Below are 15,839 nucleotides of genomic sequence, written 5' to 3'. Positions count from 1 at the left end.
GGCTGATTTCACTCTTCACAATTCTGGTGGCACTCTTAAAAATGCTTGACGGTTGTGATATCGAAGAAATGCATAATTGTAATGCCTGCTTGGAAAAGGGTTAGATAATCAAGTGGTGGTGGAGATTTTACTACTGCTTCAGTCATCTCATGGCATACTTTGAAAGGGACACAGTGATACAATCCTGATGCAAAATGGAATGTTCTTACCATCTTTGTATCTTGATGCAAACAAATCACATGATGCTTAATGCAGAGAATATATAACCAAGAGAGTAAAAACAAGTAAACTCATTCATGATCTGTTTATTTTATATTACTAAACAGTGAATTGTCAGCTTTACAGAATAACTGAGAAAAGACGGAGGTTGAGTTACACGAACGAAGCTGAACAATCCTCAGTTCAACCAGCGAAAGGTTATTGGTCGTTTCCGACCTTCAACAAAAGGATCGTGGTTCTGCTAGTTTCACATTATTGGCATTTTTATGTTTTGGGTTTTTTTATGTTTTGAAATAAACTGTTTAGTTGTTTCGTGTTTTTTTTCTGTTTTTCTTCGTTTCTGTATATTTGTATTTCTATTTTTGTGGTGGGTATGTCTTCGTGTGTGGGTTCGTTTTTTCTATTTCTAAGTGGGCGGGTGATCAAACAAGACTTCCATTTGTATGTCTGCTGGGTTGATTTAACATGTAGGCCACACGGCCGACTGGATAGGATAAGTCTTTCAGTTAAATGTTACTTGGCAACGACTCCGCACTCGACGCGACGTCTTCGTCGTTGTCGGATGGCATCGGAGCAACGTACATGTTGATGAACTCCTCGAAGCTCAGTTTCCAGTCGCCATCTTTATCCCAATCCTTGATGAAGTCCCGGAGTTCCTCTTCAGTTATCGATCCACGCATCGTGTTCTTCAGCTCGTAGAACGAAACGTACCCGTCTTTGTTCAGATCGTAGGCACGGAACAATCGCCGCAATTCAGCCGCCCTGCAATGCGAGTGAGTGATTCAGTCAGAGAGTGAGTGATTCAGTCAGAGATTGAGTGATTCAGTCAGAGATTGAGTGATTCAGTCAGAGATTGAGTGATTCAGTCAGAGATTGAGTGATATCGCAGGGCCGGATGCAGCGTTTTGAGAAAAGGTGGGTGCACAGTATAGAGAAAATGCAGGATGCACACTTCATTTTCACCTGAGTTTCAGTGGTCATATAACAAGATTTCAGGACAAAAGGGTCCGTGCGCACCTCTGCACAATTACACACTCCCCCACCACCAGCACTCCCCTACCCCGGACCCGCTAACGTATCGCCACTTTCATTCTGGCTAGGAAAACTTAAGCTAGAATGGGTTTGATACAGTGTTGTAGAACCTTTGAATTTAGCTACCTGAAAAGCATTAGCGTCCCTCCGTCTTATTATCATAATAACCACATTGTCACGTGCACCCAACAGAGTGAGAGAGAGTGAGTAGTTAAAGCTTTCGCTCGCCATGCCGAAGACCTGGGTTCAGTTCCCCACATGGGTTAAACGTGTGAAACCCATTACTGATGTCACCCTGCCATGATATTACTGGACTAATGTCAGAAGAGCGTAGAAATAAACTCACTCACTCATCCACTTGCTACCAGTTAGTATATTAATAAGTTTATCACCAGCACGCTTACTTGGAGTGCGGGGAGTCAGGTGGCACCACCTCCGACATGGCTGCCAGGAACTCATCCAGAGTCAGCGTCCAACTTCCATCCCCGGCAGTTTTGACAAATGTCTGAAATCCCAATCCTAATCCATTTTAGAAAATATTTACTATTTTTCACAGGACAAACATGGCAACAAATGGAGCCAAAACGATCACAAACTCAAGCCTCGTTCCCTTTCGTTCTTTCCAGTATACAATGGACCGAGTCTAAATACAGGATATAAGAAATACACACATGAAACAAACTAGCTGCCAGTGTTCATAGAACATGGACCCGGATGAGACCACGTGATACATGACCAGTTTCCGTTTCTGTCTACATTGCAGTACAATCTCAAGTTCCGGTTTCGCCCCCTGAAGAAGTATTGGACTGAACGCGAGCATCGGTCATTCCCAAAGTCGGAACATGGCCACAGTGTGACCAACGGGAGTTAAACACGTTTCAGAATGGCCATGCTTTACAGAACTATTCACTGTCTCTTATTTTGGCAGTGTTGCTCTCTTCTTTATATCGTAGTTAGTACCCGTGAAGGTCCCGGGGTAGAATAGGCCTTCAGCAACCCATGCTTGCCATAAAAGGCGACTCAGCTTGTCGTAAGAGGCGACTAACGGGATCGGGTGGTCAGGCTCGCTGACTTGGTTGATGCATGTCATCGGTTCCCAATTGCGCAGATCGCTGCTCATGTTGTTGATCACTGGATTGTCTGGTCCAGACTCGATTATTTACAGACCGCCGTCATATAGCTGTAGTATTGCTGAGTGCGGCGTAAAACTAAACTCACTCACTCGTAGTTAGTTCTGACTCGGTTAATCTTGAAATACCATATACATGGCCATTCCGGCTGGGATTAGTTCATGTACAAAGGTTTGACTTGGGGTCCCCGAGCGACTGGTCGCAAGAGGCGATGTAATCAGGTCGCCATGCTCGCTTAACTTTAGCGTACCTCGCTGTGGCAATGGTTGAAATGAAGCTGGTTAAACACGGGGAAGTATAAAATGTCATTACACCACGTACCGGCGACGTACCTGTATGACGTTTCGAGGAATTTTGTAGCCACATTTCTCCAGCAGCTTTTCACAGTTGCGTAGAGACAGGCGGCCGTTCCCATCGCCGTCGGCCTCATCTACCTGCAACATCACATACTGGTTTTACTCACAAGCAAAATGGCCGCAATACCAGATACATTTGTGGGCCATAAAGGAATGAACAGTGTCTGTTCAGAAGCCAAAATGTGCAAGCCAGCAGGTACGACCTGTCAACAGTTCATTTTAGTTATTAAATGAACTTAGTTATACAACTACGTTACTCTCCCCTGGACGTGTGTCAGTTATCCCCATACTCGCCCAGGCAGTATTCGGCAGTTATCCCCATATTTAGCTAGGCAGTATATGTCAGCCATCCTCATACCCAGCTAGTCAGTATATGTAGGTTATCCCCATACTCACCTAGTCTGTATATCTACGTTATTCCCATACTCACCTAGTCTGTATATCTCAGTTATCCCCATACTCGCCCAGGCAGTATTCGGCAGTTATCCCCATATTTAGCTAGGCAGTATATGTAAGTTATCCCCATACTCACCTAGTCAGTATATCTCAATTATTCCCATACTCACCTAGTCTGTATATCTCAATTATTCCCATACTCACCTAGTCCGTATATCTCAATTATTCCCATACTCACCTAGTCTGTATATCTCAGTTATCCCCATACTCACCTAGTCAGTATATCTCAGTTATTCCCATACTCACCTAGTCTGTATATCTCAATTATTCCCATACTCACCTAGTCCGTATATCTCAGTTATTCCCATACTCACCTAGTCTGTATATCTCAGTTATTCCCATACTCACCTAGTCAGTATATCTCAATTATTCCCATACTCACCTAGTCTGTATATCTCAGTTATCCCCATACTCACCTAGTCAGTATATGTAAGTTATTCCCATACTCACCTAGTCAGTATATCTCAATTATTCCCATACTCACCTAGTCTGTATATCTCAGTTATCCCCATACTCACCTAGTCAGTATATCTCAGTTATTCCCATACTCACCTAGTCCGTATATCTCAGTTATTCCCATACTCACCTAGTCCGTATATCTCAGTTATTCCCATACTCACCTAGTCTGTATATCTCAGTTATTCCCATACTCACCTAGTCCGTATATCTCAGTTATTCCCATACTCACCTAGTCTGTATATCTCAGTTATTCCCATACTCACCTAGTCTGTATATCTCAGTTATTCCCATACTCACCTAGTCAGTATATGTAAGTTATCCCCATACTCACCTAGTCAGTATATCTCAATTATTCCCATACTCACCTAGTCTGTATATCTCAGTTATTCCCATACTCACCTAGTCAGTATATGTAAGTTATCCCCATACTCACCTAGTCAGTATATCTCAGTTACTCCCATACTCACCTAGTCCGTATATCTCAGTTATTCCCATACTCACCTAGTCAGTATATGTAGGTTATCCCCATACTCACCTAGTCAGTATATCTCAATTATTCCCATACTCACCTAGTCTGTATATCTCAGTTATCCCCATACTCACCTAGTCAGTATATCTCAGTTATTCCCATACTCACCTAGTCCGTATATCTCAGTTATTCCCATACTCACCTAGTCTGTATATCTCAGTTATTCCCATACTCACCTAGTCCGTATATCTCAGTTATTCCCATACTCACCTAGTCAGTATATCTCAGTTATCCCCATACTCACCTAGTCTGTATATCTCAGTTATTCCCATACTCACCTAGTCTGTATATCTCACTTATCCCCATACTCACCTAGTCAGTGTATCTCAGTTCTTCCCATACTCACCTAGTCAGTATATCTGACTGGGGGGTGGGGGGTTCGTTTACTTTGTTATTTTGGGGGGGAAGGAGTGTTGTTTGTTTTTGGGGTTTTCGTGGATGTATGTACAAACATTATGAGTGATGAGTGATAAGAGACGGGACAAAACGGCAGATGCGTCGATTCCACTTTCTTCCATGTCCAACAATATTCCAACTGTTCCAGTTTTGTGACATCTACTTTTGGAGTTCGGAGTTTAGAGCTTCAAGTGTACTTGCTCTTTCTACGAAGGTTCCAAATGGGCGGTTTCTTGCCCAGGTTTTATCAACGTTACAACATTCAGTAAATCTTTAAATATTTTACAGCAGACATTTAGTGGATATTTCTGAAGCTGCTCACTAATAAATGTACTTACACTACGACTGCTTTGTTCTCGGGTGTATATAACCAACCAAAATATTGGTTATAGTACGGGGACTACTTTCTTCTCTTCGTCTGCTTCTTAAAGAGACACGTACATGCAAAAGTTCAAATTAACCTTTATTTCGGAAATTACAATTATGCAATCTTGACACTGACCGTAAATTCCAAAGACCCGGTGTCACGTGGTCGTCGTGGATATCGTCCTCGCACAGCCTTGATGACCCGTTTACTTCCTTTGCTCAGAATGTTGCTCACCGTCTCATCCTGTTGCTCGTCAACACTTATACTCCCCGATTGCATTGTTTCTGTGCCCAGTGGTTTGTGCGATCAACTGCTCATCCATCCCGTTGTCTAGAGAAGAAAGAAAATACAGTTAGAAAATGTACGTTATCAACTACATATTAGCAGAAACACTGAAAGAATTAATTTCAAATTTCTTTTGTATCCTTTCGTTACAAATCCAAAAAATAATGTCGAAAATACTAGTGCGAATTTTTCGCTACGCTTAAAATAACTGGATGACTGTGGTGGTTGCTAGGGGCTCAGCAAATCTACACATGAAAATATTATAGACTAAAACCTTGCACTTATATGGGGCGGCGACTGTCATTGCTTTTGAACATATCCTGTGGGATGGTCGCTTACACAATGTACATGCTTCTGTATAAAACCCACCACCACCCCACTAGCCATAAATGCATGAACGGTCCCTACGCTAATTGTAGTACGGATAAATGTTCCGGATAATTGTTGTCCATTATTGTTAACATATTTCACGTATATTATTTACCTGGACATCTTTCTGGCTTGAGTGCAATCTTCATAATCATATTGCCGTCTTCACAGTTGGTAGAAGCGACAACTTCGTCGCCATGTTATGAAAAGTCGTAGTTGCAGACTTTGAACTGATCACCGGCAATAACTTGAGACGAAGATATCAGTCCATCATTGTCAATAATATCTAACAGAGAATAATACGTCTTCTCGTCTTCCATTTCACCTAATGCAAATAGTTTCATGAATACTGGCTCAAAATAACAACGTGGTCGACTTGACATGAGCCACACCACCAATGTTGATACCGACGCACGTGATAATTCTGCACGGGCAATAAATTCGGCACGTGACTACATTGTGTGTGCCGTAGTACCTCTGGTGTGCGACTAAGCAAAGCACGGAACAACAGAAACGAAATCCCACACTGGTGCTGAATAACAAGAAAGACACAACATTTTATTCTGTTGTAATATGATGAGGACGAAACTCCTTATCTTAGATTCTACTTTAAGTCAAAACAAAGAAATTCAGGGAACATCTTGCAAGACATATTGCCATGTGTTTAATATAGAAACTACGGTTCATTTAACACCCATTGTGACAAAAATTAATACGTATCAATATTTACGTTTATTGCTATTTTTCACCTTCACGGCGAGTTCTTTCTTCACTGTCGTAATGTAGGTAAGTTATACCACTCGTAAGTGCAGTTTAATCCACGAACTGGTTGGATATACAGTGTTCCCAGAAATTATTGAGAATTATATTTTTTCTAATGATGCTAAGATTGGAAAAACGGCTTTCACTATGCACTAAGCATACTAAATAAGGGAGACAACTCTTGAAGGCTTAGAAGGCAGCTCATTACGTCAAGAGTTATCTCCCTTGTCTGAGCAGACGGCTTCCTGTGTTGACATAGCAGAATTTACAGCAAGAGAGAAAAGAAAGCTCATTCTAGATGATTTTGAAAGGGGTGAGCCTGATGCTAAAGTGTTAGCTTGTAGACATGGTATTCCTCTGTCTACAGTATACAGAACTTTGAAGAATATTCAAACAGGAACCGGAATAGAGCACAAAGCAGGGGCAGGTCGGCCTAGGAAATTCAGTGTTGTGGATCGCCGAAGACTTGGGCAGATTGTGAGTAGGGGCAAATTGAAAAGTGTTGAGAACATCAGAAATGAAATGATTAGCAGAGGAAGTCCTCAGGTATGCAATGAAACAGTTAGGCAGGAATTACAGAGACTTAATTAGGTGAAAAAACGTGGAATTCCCTCGCCGTTGATGAAAGATGCACAAAAGGAAAAACGTTTAAACTGGTGTCGGGCTCATGAAAATCAAGATTGGGATAATGTTTTCTTTTCGGATGAAAGTTCTGTTTGGCTTTTCCCTAATTGTGTGAAAATTTGGACCAAAGATACTGTCAAACCTATCTACCAGCGACCAAAACATAGCCCGAAGTTTCACATGTGGGGTGGCATATCGGCTCGCGGAGTGACGCCATTGTGTGTTTTCACGGGAAACTTGACAAAAGAAAGATACGTTGACATTCTAAATGGTCACCTTCTTCCGACAGCACAAACACTGTATGAAGATGATTGGATTTTCCAGCATGATAATGACCCAAAACACACTGCGCGCTACACAAAACAGTAGTTGTCGGGCGAAAATGTTCAAGTTTTAGACTGGCCCAGTTACAGCTCAGACCTAAACCCAATTGAGAATGTGTGGGGAGTCATGAAGGACAGAATAAACCAAAAGGGACTGAGAAATATTGAAGATATGAAGGCCGAGGTGGTCCAATATTGGGATACCCTGTCACACGATTACCTACAAACTTTGATGGGTAGTGTGCCTAGGCGTATTCAGGCATGCATTGCTGAGCGAGGAGGTCTAACAAAGTACTAAAACAAGACTGAGACTGTAAAAGAATGATGTTTTATCATGTTTATGTAAGTAAAACGCCAGAAGTTAATAAACGTAATGAGTTACATGACGCAACATGATTCTCAATAATTTCTGGGAATACTATACTACTCACCGCTCCGCGGCTCGTATTATAACCAACCAGTTCGTGGATTAAACTGCACATACTCGTCGTATAACCTATACGTCTGATTTTTACCATACATCCCCGTGTTGTCTTTCAGTAGAACAGTTGCCTGGACGTTTCGTGTATTTATAACCAGTGTCATGAGCTGAGCAGGCTATTTAATAATGATTCGTTAACCACAGGCACACTGTAGCGCAAATAAGATGAAAAAGAAGCTCGTTCGCTTCGTTCGCGTGTAGGAAGACTGGTAATTTGTCTCTGTTGCGCAGCTATAGTTTGCCTGTGCTTTAATACACGTTCAACGTTCAATTTTCATATTCTGAGACCATTAACCGGTTACATAATTATTAATCAGTATTACATCTAAGCACTTGTATATTTCAATACTATGCTCCTAATCCTTGCAAACACATCGTACAGCGTGCTGAGTCGTACACCGTGCTCTCACGAACGGAAACCTGGTCATCTCACTACAAGGCTCTCCCGCTAGAAAGGTTTGGCGGTCTAGTACGGATTTGATATATCAATCACATTATGCGTTACAGAACTACACCAACTAAACGCAGAAACACATAACAGGTGTAACCACTGCGACAGATGCACTGTGAATCATTTTACGACCTCATCAAACATGGGCAGTCTGTGACGTCTTAGTTGAGATGAGTTTTACGCCGCACTCAGCAGTACGCCAGCTATATGGCGGCACGTCTTAAATAAGGTCATGCTATAGAAATGCTTTGTTATAAAATTTTTAAGCAAAAATATTTTGTAAATACCATTTTCTTAAGAAACAAAGATTTGGAATTCAGTGTAACAAGAGTTGTTTGTGGTGTCTGTTTTCACTTTCACAGGTGAAAATTCGGATCGGTTGAAAAGGAAGTCATTGTCTGAATAGGCTGATGTGACTCATGGTTCGGTTTGACAAAACATGTGATCTACTTATCAACTGGTAAAGGAACATGTTATAGATATAAATGTATCGGGATATTTTGATGTGCATTACGCAAGGCAATGTAGCTAAGACATTGATTTGTTATTGAGTTCCCGAAATACTACCACAGGCACACTGTAGCGCTGTAGAGTTCGTCATACGTCGCCATTTATGACCTTGGTAATCACGGAGGCCACAGCCCCTTTAAGATGTCTTACGTTGATAATACTTACCTGTTGGAAGAACTCCGTGTAAAGTTTCACTTCCTGACGAGATAGCGTTGCCATAGTTGGTTACTAGTCCAGCCTCTGGAGCGGTATTGCACGGATCAGTGTCATACTAACTTAATCAAATATGCGTGTTACCACAAGCTTCGACGTCGATTGAGCAGTGTAATGGAAGGAACCACGTGATCGGTTAAGCGCTGACTTCCTGTTAGCCTCCGACTTACTTCCGGTCCACGTGCAGCCGGATAGTACAATGATCGCATGTGTCTGTAACTGTCGATGTAGATGCAGACGCAGAGTTCAAGACGTTTAAGTTGTGGACGTAATCCTTCATTTGTGCGCTATGGCTCGTTACATATTGAAATAGTAGGATGAAATATGGTCAGTGTGCCCTAGCCGGGCTACTAAAGAATATCACTATCATTTGATGGAAAATACTATAACTTTGACCAGCGTAAATGTCTCAAAAGCTATGTTTGCACCCTATCAAACTGTTTGTCTCTTGCACTCGTAATCACACAGCTCAATGTGGGAGTGACAGTTTTGAATACCATTGGGTAGAACAGGAACGTCCGCTTTGAATGATAACATAGTTTGCGGGTTAGTGTATGGGTCCGGGACATATAGAGCTGGTCTTGCAGTCACGATAGTGTCAAGGAAATTCAGATGTCAGGTTTACATGTTGGTCTTACGTCACTCTCTTAATGTGAACAAATTTAGTAGAAACAAATAATCCCATTTGTTTTCAGGTTAACCGTATCATCAAAATCTATGGGCACGACATATTTACTCAAAGTCATACCTAAATTATTGCCCTATGGAACTCACAACAAGATTTGCGCTTCTATCTTTGGCTTTACATTTTCAATTTTTATGTAATTTTCATTTCCAAATAAGGAAGTCATTTCTTCACATTTCCCTAATGTATACACCTGGAAATTAATCAAGCAACACCCCAATTTTTTCTATTGGAGCAACTTTGAAGTGTTCTGACAATCAAAATATGCCGGGTTGATATAGTTTGACACTTTTTTATTCAACAGACGATCTCTGACAAACAACTTAAAGGGAAAAAGTATCAAGACTTTGCTTTATTGCAACGAAATCCAAATTCTTAAAACTGTCTTAAATTCATGAAAAAATGGACACAATTTACTATTCATCCACAGACGTTGTTGTCAGGTGTATTAACACAAATGTCACATGGAAAGAAAGAACAGTCATCTGAGAGTCTGCACACCGACTTTCATCAATATCTAGTGTGTCCTCCCTGCGCACGCACCATCGATTCCAGACGCCTCCTCATTCCTTGGATGAGTCTCCGGATCTGATTCTGGGGGATCCTGTTCCACTCCTCATGCAGGGCAGCCGTCAATTCGTTGAGATTATGGACTGGTGGGTCTCTCTGCCTCACACGACGGCCAATAAAGTCCCACAAATGTTCAATGGGGTTGAGGTCAGGGCTCATGGCAGGCCATGGAATTCTGTCAATTGCATTTTGCCGCAAAAAATCATTTACAGCATGCGCCCTGTGAGGTCTAGCATTGTCGTCCATAAATATGGGTCTCGTTGCCAGAGGATGGTTCTCAAAATGAGGTACCACAGCCCTGTCAAGAACCTCCTGTTGGTAACGAACACCGTTAAGGTTGCCACGGATGGTAATGATATCCAACTTGCAGTTCATGGAAATGCACCCCCATACCATAACGGAACCTCCCCCAAAGGCCACAGTCTCCTGGATGTTCCGTGGAGCCATTGCTGTGTTCCTCTGCCTCCAGACCCGAGTACGACCGTCCACCATGTGCAGCAAGAACCGGCTCTCATCTGAGAAATGGACCTTCCTCCAAGAGGCAATGTTCCAGTGCAAACGGTCATTACACCAGGCCAGTCGGGCTGCCTTATGGGCTGGAGACAGTCTGGGTCGCTTGATTGGCCTCCTTGCCCGGTATCCTGCAGCTTTCAGACGATTCCGAACAGTCCTGTTCGAGATGGGTCTCCCTGGAAGCCACTCCTGTCTCAACCGAGAGCTCGAGTCGAAGGACCTGCGCCGTACAAGTCTCAGTAAAGCTCTGTCCTCCCGGACTGTGGTCTTCCTGGGTCTTCCTGGTCTAGGCAGGTCTTTAACTTCATTAGTGGCCCGGTATTTTTTCAAAAGTTTTGAAATTATGGAATGATGTCGTCCGATTTGAGTCCCGATTTGTCTTAGAGACATACCAGCATTCCTCATGCCGATTATTTGCCAACGAGTGGCCTCTGATAATTTCCTACGTGCCATGACATTGAAATGAATGAAAAACCGAATGCAATCGACAACCTGCGCTTGTAAACACCCCAGGGAAAAAGTGCATTTTTCGAAAGTTGAGGTTAAAGCAATGCACGTGCGCTGTGCAAGCTTCACGCGCGTCATATCAACCCATGAAAAGCTCATGCTGTATGTCAATACATCAAAATTGAATAATCAATCATCAAAATTACTTCGTTTAACTTTGTTAAGTTTTTATGTGTCTTTGAATTTGGTGTTGCTTAATTAATTTCCATATGTATATATTAATTGAAGTCTTGTTCTTGTCTCTAAGTATGTACCTGGGCCTACCTTTAGAATACAGCACCAGAAACTTTAAAAACACGTCATAATACTCTTTTACATAATTGTTGGTTATTAGGGTTGGGGTTAGGTTAGGGTTAGATTGGGGTTAAGTTAAGTTAACCTAACCCCGATGTCCTCACGAGAAGTTGTGGTGCTGTAATCTAAAGGGGCTCCTGTATCTGAATAGGATTTATGAGGAAATACTTCGTATATATTCAAAATGGTTGTCGTCTAGCATATATAACTTTTAACAATATAACACCTTAATACGGTATCAGTATGAAATTAGAGACACGTTGCAAGGATATTTCTAAAAACGGAACCTCAAAGAAGCTGGAGAATGTGCATATGCATGTGCACGGCGAGGCAGTGAGTCCTCACAACATAGCATCAATATGTGCTTCTGAACTGGTTTGTACAATTAGACATTTCGTCTTCCTGAACTAGAGATATTTCCTATTTTTTTAACAATTTAAGATATTGAATACTGAAATTACCACAGGGACTTGTCTTTAATGGCGCGTAATCCCTTCATAACCAACCTTACTAAGCATGAACCCAGTTCAGGGCAGAATGCATCGATCCCTGGTATACAGAGATCTTTCTGACATACCACCACGATTCGCCAAAAACATTAGTAGCCTATCCATTATACATTAAAATACACACGAGTGAGATTCTATATATATCATTCATATCTGGATCTGAAGATCCGTAAAGAACCGGAAGAGATTTTGATCTTCTGCAACCTGCACATGTTGGTGAAGAGTGACTGATGTCAGAATCGTGGTTTGTAGATAAATGTTCGTGGTGTCAGTCACTAGACTGTCTGATTGAGACTCGATTATTTATAGAACGCCATCATATTGCTGATACTGCTTGAATGCGGTGATAATCAAGTAAACAGGACATATCGGCCAGATGGGGGATCACTCTGATTTTGACGAAATAAATATGTTGTTCAAGAAAATCTTGGAAAAAAGTATCTATGCTTTATTCTTTGACAAAAAGAGAAGTGCTCAGTTGCAAGGGTTTGTCCTATCGAAGTTTATTTACAGGCTTGTTTACAGGCTGGATTTGCCTTGATATAATGTAACATTCCAACACTCACATACACCTTTCTACAGGAACCAAGTTTCGATTTGATGAACAAAAATAATAATTTAATATTTGTTTGTCTTTTTTTGTCTTTGTTCTGCAGCAACTCTGCTGGGCTCCGGTCAGTGCCACTGTTCAGTGTCAGCACATCCACCCAGCGCTATGTTCACACCGCCATTTTTTCCAGTCTTGCCGCCATTGACTTAACATTCACACCTCCACCAACAATTCTATCTCCTGCTTTGCTTTCTACACCACAGCCTGTCCTGTCTTCCTGCTTCTCCTGCACATCTGTTTTTGCACTGACTTCATTTAGCTTCTGTTGTTCTTCCTCTTTACCTGTGCTGACATTATCTGGCTTCCCTTGTTCTTCTTCTGTACCTGTGCTGACAATGTCTGTCTTTTCTAGCTCTTCCTCCACTGCTTCTTGTTCCGTAGGTTTAAGCTTCGTATCTTCCTCTTTGCCCCCATGATCTTCTTCGCCCTTGTTCACCTCCCCAACTTCTCCCTTCTCTGTTTCCGCGGCGTCTAAATCAGCGAAGTCCTCTTCCTCCAGATCAGCTTCAAGATACATTGTCAGAAATTCTTCGAAGTTGATTTTACCATCGCCGTCTCCGTCCCATTTGTCAATCATGCACTGTACAAGCTCCCGCAACGCTTCCTCGTCGTCTTGGATGCCGCCCATCAGAACAGTCAGCTCTTCAAACGTTAGGTAGCCGTCGTGGTCCATGTCGCTCTTCTCAAACCTCCGCCGAATAACGGAAGCTCTGAAAAACGATTCCAAGGTTAAACAAACAAAACTGACAGGTATTTTGGAATCTGTTCTGCCTACTGACATGACTCCTAAAGTGGTTTAAGTGTCACGTAAGTAAGAGGTTCGTTTCCACATCCGAGTACAATGTGGAAACTCACATTGCAAAACGGCATTAAACATTCCTCACTCATTCACTCCGATACACGAAATAGCATATAACAGAAGTTTCGAAATACGTTAAGTGGAGGTAGTCATGGGTTTTTGTAGACCAACTCCAACCCTGACTGCATGGTAATATGAATGGCAGTGTTGGGTGATCATGCCATTGTGCCTCGCCCCTACAGGCGACAACTGACGCCCTATGTGTTTACCTGGCTTCTGGGGATCCAGCTGGGGCGATCTGCGGGAGCCGTGCCAGGAACTCTTCCAATGTAATCTTCCAGTTCCCATCATGGTCAGCGCGGCAGAACACTTCCTGGTAACAACAAATGTTTTTTGTCCAATGTGAAACTTTTATTTTACTATCGCCATCATACCTTATCACAAGTAGTTCAGTGGTTCGGGTTTCTATTGTCAGAGTTCGATTCCCCGATGAGGTAATGACTTCCTCTTTTAGCAACAGTGACTATGTTTATGTAAAAACGCCGCATTAAGCAATATTCCAGCAATATCACCCCGAGGGATGCATAAACTGTTCGTCAAATGATGCCCATGTGAAGTCTCGGAGCCGTGTCTTCGGTGTGACAATATCTATGTATTAATCATTTATTTAACATTTTCATAGCAGGGAGGCAAAAATGTTCGCCCGTCACTCCGAAAGCCAGGGTCCATGTCCCCAAGTATAACACAAATGAATGATATAAGTTTCATTTTCCACCAGACAGTGAAATGTGTATGAATATTTAGACTACTCACCGCAACTCTTTCTTTAGGGAGTCTGTACCCTGACATAATCAAGAACTTCTCAAACGCCTTGATATCCAGAGCTCCCGTCTTGTCGCCAACCTCGTCATCGAGTTTCAGGAATATTTGCGTGTACTGCATCTTGTCTTCGTGGGACAGGTGGGCCATTGTTGGAATATATCCTGGGACTTGTGTACAGGGTATCAGAGGGCGTGTTAGTACCAGGCGAGACTTCTAGCCAGCGTGTTTACTGTGTCTGTGATGCAGTCACTGCGGGACTGAAGTGTGATATATATACGAACAAACACAAGGGCCAACTTCCTTGCCTCGTGGACTGTTTCTACGCATGTTTGTAAACAAACACAGGATCTGGGATGGCGGTTCTGAGAACATTACTCATAAATGTGACGTCTTTCAGAAGCATGATATGTTTTCCTTGTCGTCATAGGGGCGGTGGGGAAGCCTAATGGTTAAAGTGTTTGTTCGTCACTCCAGACCCGTGTTCAGTTCCCAACATTGGTGTAAATAAGATCACTATTCTACAATTAACTGACTAAGAGTGTTAATTACTTTTAATGTAGTAAGATGATTCCAATGGTATCTGAGGGTGGTTCGTGTGTTGATATTTGGGCGAGTCGGTGATGTAAACAAGTCGTACCTTGGTGCGCTGCCAAGACGGGTTTCATTTGAACTTGTCGGCGAGGCAGTGAGTTTGTTTTTTCACCGCTTTGAGCAATGTTTCCCATATGGGGAATCGAACCCGGGTTTTCAGGGTATCGAGCATGTGTTTTAATCTGTAGGCTACACCGCTGCCCCTATCGCCCGTTGTCGAGGGCGATGTCAGCTGGTGTATGTTTACTGACTTCTTGTTATCAACGGAACATATTCGTCACAGCGTACATCCTCATCCTCAGCGATGGCGGCCGTGTATCAAACTGACGCTAGCGAAGTAGAAACCACCTGCTGAATGCGTTCTTTGGTAAATACACTCATCTCGGAATATATATTAAAAATGAGAACTTATATTAACAAAAATGTTTCACCGTCAGAGTTCCTCCCCATTAAGTGTTTCCCTGCACAGTGTGAACCACAGTTCTTACATTTGCATGTCCATTACATCCTAACTGTGTTCTTTTCTATATTTGCAAGTTGACTAACCAGAGTCTGGACAATTATGGCCTCTGCAAAGTTGCCTAAAAGTTTCATTCTAGACATGTGGTGTAGATTTCCAAATTTAAGATATCAGGGACAAAACAGAGATGTTGTTCCTTATGTCAAGAAAACCTTGTATCACTGTCTGATCGTAAGTTATACACGTATAGTCGTGACAGTCGGAATCAACTAACGTCTTTGGTACAACCAACTCTACTTATGTCAACGGTTATGTTATAGGTGAGCAACTGACTTGCCCCCGTCAGAACACCTTGTATCACTGTCTGATCGTGAGTTATACACGTATAGTCGTGACAGTCGCAATCGACTGACGTCTTTGGTGCAACCAACTCTACATTAGCAGCGTTTCGAATCGAACATGTGGGGAATCGAACCCGGGTTTTCGGCTTGACGAGCGAATGCTTTAACCACTAGGC

General features: G+C 42.3%; 2 protein-coding genes across 2 annotated transcripts; both read right to left on the bottom strand.

Moving 5' to 3' along the window:
- Positions 1–290: 290 nt before the first annotated feature.
- LOC137255727 (troponin C, skeletal muscle-like) lies at positions 291–9,078 on the bottom strand. The gene is made up of 4 exons (XM_067793226.1): positions 8,915–9,078; positions 2,714–2,815; positions 1,656–1,756; positions 291–981 (listed from the first exon to the last, which is right to left on the bottom strand). Exons 1-4 carry the CDS (start codon positions 8,966–8,968, stop codon positions 726–728), a joined length of 513 nt encoding a protein of 170 aa, XP_067649327.1. The 5' UTR covers positions 8,969–9,078; the 3' UTR covers positions 291–725.
- A 3,449-nt stretch (positions 9,079–12,527) lies between these two features.
- LOC137255695 (uncharacterized) lies at positions 12,528–14,537 on the bottom strand. The gene is made up of 3 exons (XM_067793185.1): positions 14,263–14,537; positions 13,719–13,822; positions 12,528–13,360 (listed from the first exon to the last, which is right to left on the bottom strand). The coding sequence occupies exons 1-3, from the start codon at positions 14,416–14,418 to the stop codon at positions 12,760–12,762; spliced, it is 861 nt and encodes a 286-aa protein (XP_067649286.1). The 5' UTR covers positions 14,419–14,537; the 3' UTR covers positions 12,528–12,759.
- Positions 14,538–15,839: the final 1,302 nt, after the last annotated feature.

The sequence above is a fragment of the Haliotis asinina genome, chromosome 11, assembly GCF_037392515.1.
Source record: "Haliotis asinina isolate JCU_RB_2024 chromosome 11, JCU_Hal_asi_v2, whole genome shotgun sequence".
NCBI lineage: Eukaryota > Metazoa > Mollusca > Gastropoda > Lepetellida > Haliotidae > Haliotis > Haliotis asinina.
Note: the sequence above shows the minus strand (reverse complement) of the source record. Positions and strands in the feature narration are given on the sequence as shown.